This window comes from Elephantulus edwardii, unplaced genomic scaffold (assembly GCF_000299155.1).
Source record: "Elephantulus edwardii isolate Elephantulus edwardi_28Jun2011 unplaced genomic scaffold, EleEdw1.0 scaffold00094, whole genome shotgun sequence".
Classification (NCBI taxonomy): Eukaryota; Metazoa; Chordata; class Mammalia; order Macroscelidea; family Macroscelididae; genus Elephantulus; species Elephantulus edwardii.
This window is the reverse complement of record NW_006399844.1, coordinates 12,257,490-12,264,468: the sequence shown is the minus strand read 5'-3', so window position 1 is coordinate 12,264,468 and position 6,979 is coordinate 12,257,490. Positions and strand designations below refer to the sequence as shown.

The window sequence follows — 6,979 nt, the reverse complement described above, 5'->3', positions numbered from 1 at the left end:
CTTCCCCTCCTGCGCTGTCCCTCCCCCTTACCAAGCATGATGTCCTTCTCCAAGGATCGGTCGGTCTCTCCTTACAACATGTCCAAAGTTTGTCAGACGAAGCCCCAGAATCCTTGCCTCCAAGGAGTAGCCTGGTTTAACCCTCTCTAGGATGAATCTGTTTGTTTTCTTGGCAGTCCATGGTACATCAATACTCTTCTCCAGCACCACAGCTCAAAGGTGTCAATTCTCCTTCTATCCTCTGTAGTCATTGTCCAACTCTCTGATGCATAACAAGTGATTGCATCAGGCGCACCTTAGTCTCCAGAGAGACACCGTTGCTCTTGAGTACTTTAGAGAGGTCCCTAACCGCAGACTGTCCCATCGCAATATGTTTTGTTTTGTTTTTTATTTTATTTTATTATTTTTGTGTGCGTGTACCGTCAAATCAGATCTGCCTGGTACAGGAGGAGATTGTCCCTCCTTCCCCCGCAGAGCATCTGGTGGATTCGAACCGTTTGCCTCTGGGATTGTAGTTGCAGCTCCTTGCCACTAGGCCACCAGAGCTCCCCTACAATACGTTTTTTTATATTCACTGCTGGTAGGAATGGAAAATGGTACAGCCACTATGGAAGGCGGTCTGGCACTTTCTCAAAAAGCTGGACATAGAAATACCATTTAGCCCAGCAATACCACTGTTGGGAGTATACATAAAGAAACCGGAACTGCCATCCAAACAGATGAATGCACACCTATGTTTACTGCTGTGTTATCCACGATAGCAAAAAGATGGAAGCAACCCAAGTGCCCATCAACAAATGAATGGATAGAAAAACTATGGTACATTCACACAACAGAGTAATCCACAGCACTGAAAAACAACTAATAAAGCATTATATAACATGGGGAAGCTTGGAGATTATTATGTTGACTGAAATTTCTCAATCATAAAAGGACAAGTGCTGTATACAACACTGCTGTTATAAAATGGGACATGGGAGGGCTTGAGGAGAGAATGGAGAAAGACTGGTTAGATAATAAACGCTGGACTAGAACAGACAAGGAAATAAATGTCTGACAGAAATATACGATTAAGAATTATATGCATGAGAGAGCTCCGATGGCAAGAAGCTGCCCTGCAATCCCAGAGGTTATGTGGTCCGAAGCCACCAGATGCTGTGCTGGAGGAGGAGGAGCAATCTCCTCCTGTACCAGATAGATTCAATTTGATGGTACACACACACACACACAAAAAAAAAAATTTTAAAAAAATTAAAAAAAAAGAATTATATGTATGACAATAATCCAGAACAATGGGCGCATTTCAGGGTGGGGTGGGAGAGGTGGAAGGGAGAGAAAACGTGCAACAACAAATAAAATAAAAAAATCTCTTAACTGCATTTTCTTCCACTTGTCTGAGTCACTCATTTCTTGTTACCAAATCGCACTTGATTATATACCTCAAGGCTCATTCTCATCCAATGTCTTTATAAGAGAATGCACAAATTCTTTACAAGTTGAAAGATTTATAAAAGCATTTGTTGACTCTGTCACTTGTACAGAATAAAACCCCCCGAAGTCACTCCTGTTGAGTTCCTTCTGACTCATGGGGACCCTTCTCCATTGGGTTTCTAAGACTAACTTTTTATGAGAATAAACTACTTACCTTTCTCTCACAGAGCACATGGTGGATTCAAATGGCCAACCTTTAAGTTAATAGCACAATGTGCAACACACTATGCCACTGCCAATGAGTCTGACCCCACAGTGTGTGTCCTCAGCCTGCTAGTTGGGTTTTTGAGACCGTAAACCATTAAAGGAGCACAATACCTTACACGCTATGCTAAGAGGACTTCTAAAATTCTTCCAGTTTCCTCACACTAGGTTAGATAACATCCCTTTCCGCTACTTATAGTTCTTTCCCTACTTCCTGACCTAGTTAAAAAAATACTCATCCTATAAAACTTGATGGAGCTCTTGTGGCTTAGTGGTAAGGAGTTTTGCTACCACCCCAAAAGCAATTGGGTGGAGCAGCTGCTCCACGGGAGAAGGATGGGTAATGTCCTCTTGTGCAATTTACTGCCTCAGAAAACCCTCTGGAGGGTCAATTAAGAGTTAATTCTGACTCAGTGGTACATAACAACATAAACTTGGATCACACATCACCTAGTTCGATCTCCTTACTCAGATAAAATAAGGGTTCTCTTCTTTCCCATTGTATCTTGTTTGTATCTCTCTTAAGATGTTGCTCACTAACTTATCGATCAACCTATCTTTCATTCAATTATAGACTGATATACTTAGTACATAATATAAATGCTTAATATGGAATGAATGAAAGAGTAGAGGGTCAGTGCAGGAGAAGGCATCTTTGGATGAGATGGACTGACACAGTGACAAGTGCGTCAGAGAAAATGAGGTTGGCTCAGGATAGGGCAAGGTCCAGAGCTGTTTGGTTGTTCACAGGGTTGCTATGAGTTGTGGTCAACTTGATGGCACATGACAACAACAACAAGGTATGGCAGAAGCCAAAGACAAAAGAGAACAGATTTAAGTTCTCATTTAATGGGTTAGAAAAAAGTATAATCTCAATCGGAAATGATTTTTAAGGTCAGAAGATTCTGGAGGCAAGTCATAATACGCTGTGATTTTATGCATAAGAAACCCATTGGTACATTCTGTAAAACTTCCTAAGAAGGTTAGCTAGTTTTAGATTTTTAAAGTCTTATCAATACAGGGCATGTTTACACAGTTCAATGCACACTGAAGTGTATTATCTCAATTTATACATTAGAACATAGCCCTTTTCAGTCTCTAGTTTGTAGTAAATTATATGCCCATCCTAATTATAAAGAATTTTCAGGTTTTACAAAAATGGCTTATTAGCTATTCAACTATTATAGCTTATCAACTATATTTTAAGTTGTTGTTATGTGCCATCGAGCTGTAAATGACTCATAGCGACCCTATGAATGAAAGACCTGAGCACTGTTCATACATAGAGTTTCTGTAGGCAAGCCATTTCGGAAGTGGATGCTGCTCCTGCTTCCAGGCTTGTTTTACTTGGGAAGCTCCAGCAAACACTGTCCACCATAGGTAACCATTACCATGTTTGGCACATCAGTGTCACAGTGTTCAGCATCACAGCAACCACGAGTTACCTCTGTACAGCGAAGCACAGACCAGAGTGCTATACCACCTAAAAGAATGTTTGACAGGAAAACAATTTGAACCCGGCCTGAGGGCTGCAGATTAAAATCACCCACCTTTGGCTTGGTAGCATAACTTTCTGTCCACTAGGCCAACATAGCTCTCTCTCTGTCATCGTTGTTATTGTTGTTAGGTGCCTTCGAGTCACAGACGACTCATAGTGACCCTATGACTGAAAGGCCTGAGTACTGTTCATACATAGAGTTTCCAGAGGCAAGCCATTTCGATAGTGGATGTCACTCCGATGCCTTTAGGCTTGTTTGGATAACTATAAAAAGGTATTATAAACTTCTGCCTACCTCAGTGAACTATAATGGCATAATACATACAGAGTTATGCTGGTGATCCAAAAGTAACACGCACGTCTGGTGGTTTGAATCCACTAGAATCTCGGTGGGAGAAAGCTTCTCCTTCTCAATGGCAATGAGAAAGTTGAGACTTACATTAATGGATTGTCAAGCGTATCAGAGAAGTTTATATATGAAAAGATTTTTTTGTGTGAAAATACATGATATAGTAAAAACAGATTGTTACCTTAAAAGAACCAGTTTTCTGGAAGAGTTCACATTTGAAGAAAAGATTGCGACCTGTTACTTGGTTCAAAATGGAGCTTGTTACAATCGGTGTGAGATGGATAAAATCTTGAATGTTGGTATTAGCTTTTTCAACATCAGCAAAGGAGATGCAGTATTGAGCACACATGGTTCTGAAACCCAGGAATAAGATAAAGGTCAAATCACAGCCTGAGGATTGTGTTTACTGAATTACTGAAAGATTTTGAAAATATAGAACAGACTGAGGTCTCTGATATTCATGTGGTAACTGCCTCTATTACTGGGGGCTCCATAATTTTTGTGTAGAAGGGAATTTGTCTGGATGCTAAATATATGAATGAATTCAAGTTTTTCACTGATGGAAGGCTAAAACTCCCACTGCCCCACCATGTCATTTCATTTTTCAACATTGATAAGATACCTGAGTAACTGGGTTAATAAACTGCCATAAATTTTTATAAAAAAAAAACCATACCAAAAAAGAAATTCTATCAAAGAAAATTGCCCACAATCTTAACTAAGTTAATTTTCCATGTTTAACTTCTATTTTTCAAGACACACACATAATAAAACAGTTAAAATCAAGGTAGTCTGTTCCTATCATTTAAACATTTTGCTCAGTTTTTTCAGTGTTCCTATTTTCAACAAGTCTGTTAATGCTTTCATTTTTTAACATTCTTTTAAATTTTTTTCATTTTTAACATTCTTTTATTGTAGCACTCAAAAATGACACTTCTACTTTTCCCCAATGACATAATTTAAGATGGGTGGACCGACGAGAGGCCGGAGGCATATCTGGGTTTTAGTAAACTGCTCCAAATTCTTTCAGGACCAGGGTTCTAGACCCCAGCCTTTTCCTTCCTTGCAGTCCAGGCCCTTAACTCCTCCCCTTAAACCCAGGAGTCCAGACCGTAGTTCTCTGTCCCTAGGTCCCAACATTGGGATCTTTGCCCTATTTCTGACTCCCTGTCCTCCTGAACCCCTTGCCCCCAGGGCCTCCTTTCTGGGGCCTGGAGCTTGTGTGCTGTGGGCAAGTGGCAGAGCCCGTTGGACGTGGAGCTAAAGACGGTCCTTTATGACCCCTTTCTGCCCCCTCTGAGGCTCAGCACTGGGGGAGAGAAGCTCCGGGGAACCCTGTATAACACTGGTCGCCACGTCTCCTTCCTGCCTGCGTCAACGTGTCTGGGGGTTCCCTCCTCTACAGCCACAGACTCAGCGAACTATGGCTGCTTTTCGGAGCTCGCGATGGAGCTGGCTCTGAACACCAGATCAACCACCAGGGCTTTTCTGCTGAGGTGCAACTCATCCACTTCAATCAGGAACTCTACGGGAACCTCAGCGCTGCCTCCCGAGGCCCCAATGGCCTGGCCATTCTCAGCCTTTTTATCAATGTGGCTGGCAGCTCGAATCCTTTCCTCAGCCGCCTCCTCAACCGCGACACCATCACTCGAATTTCCTACAAGAATGATGCGTACTTTCTTCAAGACCTGAGCCTAGAGCTTCTGTTCCCCGAACATTTTGGCTTCATCACCTATCAGGGCTCTCTCAGCACCCCACCCTGCTCGGAGACTGTCACCTGGATTCTGACTGACCAGGCCCTCAATATCACCTCCCTCCAGATGCACTTTCTGAGACATCTGAGCCAGAATCCTCCATCCCAGATCTTCCAGAGTCTCAGGGCTTTGAGGGGCAACAGGGACCCCCAGCACCCTGAGAGGCGTTGCCGAGGCGTTGCATGTGGATGGCCCTCATGGTCGCTGAGACTCCCCACCGAGAACTGCACCTGCCCGTCCCAAGCCTATCTAGGAGAGGTAAGTCACCTCAAAACAAACCAATTAAAGGGACAGAGAATTCTTCCAGTTAAAAAAAAAAGACACTTCTAGTTTTCATGATTATAAAATTAATATATGCTCAAAAGGAAAGCAATGTGAAAAAAAAAAATTGATGCAAAAAAATCCATTAAAATTACCCTTAAACCTTCTTACCCAAAGACAATCATATCTAAGCCCTGCTGCTCATCACTTGAGACCTTCATATATATATGCAGGCTCTTTTTTTCTTTTCCTTTTTAAAATTTATTATTAATTTCAATGAAAATTTACAGAGACTTCGGGTTTCCATTCATTCATTGTTGCACTTTTCTCCCCTCCCAACCCTCCTCCCTAGTACACTACCCTCTTGGAAAAGTAAAAGAAAAATTCTTCCATCGTTTTATAATCCCTCCCCCAGGTTCACTCCACTACACAGCCTTCGCTCTGGACTCCTGTCATGACAATAATATCTAATCACATATCGCTCTTAAACAGTTTTCTCCCTCATCTGTTTCAATGCAGTATACATTATTGAACCCATCTTTCTCAGTCTCCCCCCAACCCCGATGACAGTGCTGTTTTACAACAGTGGCACTATGCAATATTTGTCCTTTTGTGACTGAGAGACTCCACTCAGCATAATGTCCTCCAGGGTCACCCATTTTGAATAATATTGCATGAGTTCTTTGTTTTTCAATGCATCCTAGTATTCCATTGTGTGAATACACCACAGCTTCTCTCTCCATTCGTTTTTTTGATAGGCACTTAGGTTGTTTCCAACTCCTTGCTATTACGAACAAAGCCGCGATAAACATGGGTGTGCATATATCCGCTTGGATGGCAGTTATGGTCTCTTTGGGGTATATTTCCAGTTGTGGAATTGCTGGGTCAAATGGTATCTCTATTTGCAACTTTTTGAGAAAGCGCCATACTGCCTTCCACAGTGGTTGCACCATTTTACGCTTCCACCAAGAGTGAATAAGGGTTCCGGTTTCTCCACAACCTCACCAGCATTTGTTGCTTGCTGTTCTGTCAAATTTTGTTTGCTATTCTGACTGGGGCGAGATGATATCTCATAATTGTTTTGATTTGCATCTCTCTTACAGGTAGGGATTTTGAACATTTCTTCATGTGCTTGTGAGCCATCTGAAAGTCTTCTTTGGTGAAGTGTCTGTTCATATCCTGTGCCCATTTTTCTATTGGATTATTTACCTTTAACTTGTTGTGGTGTTCAAGTATTTTATAAATTCTGGATATTACTCCCTTATCTGATATGCTTGCTGAAACTGAGGAGGAACTGAAGCACTTGCTGCAGAGGGTCAAGGACTGTAGCCTCCAATATGGATTGAGGCTCAATGTCAAGAAGACAAAGATTCTCACCACTGGACCAATTGGAAGCATCAGGATGGATGGTGAAGAGATTGA

The 6,979-nt window shown here is 41.9% G+C and overlaps 1 protein-coding gene and 1 pseudogene across 1 annotated transcript in view; one reads left to right on the top strand and one right to left on the bottom strand.

Annotated features, from left to right (window-relative positions):
• Positions 1 to 3,891, bottom strand: part of SRR (serine racemase) — a 9,446-nt gene extending 5,555 nt beyond the window's left edge. Inside the window, 1 exon segment of the mRNA XM_006891031.1 lies at positions 3,724 to 3,891. Within this exon segment, the coding sequence (XP_006891093.1) occupies positions 3,724 to 3,891 (168 nt within the window).
• On the top strand, positions 3,890 to 5,504 carry LOC102866629 (annotated as a pseudogene).
• Positions 5,505 to 6,979: the final 1,475 nt, after the last annotated feature.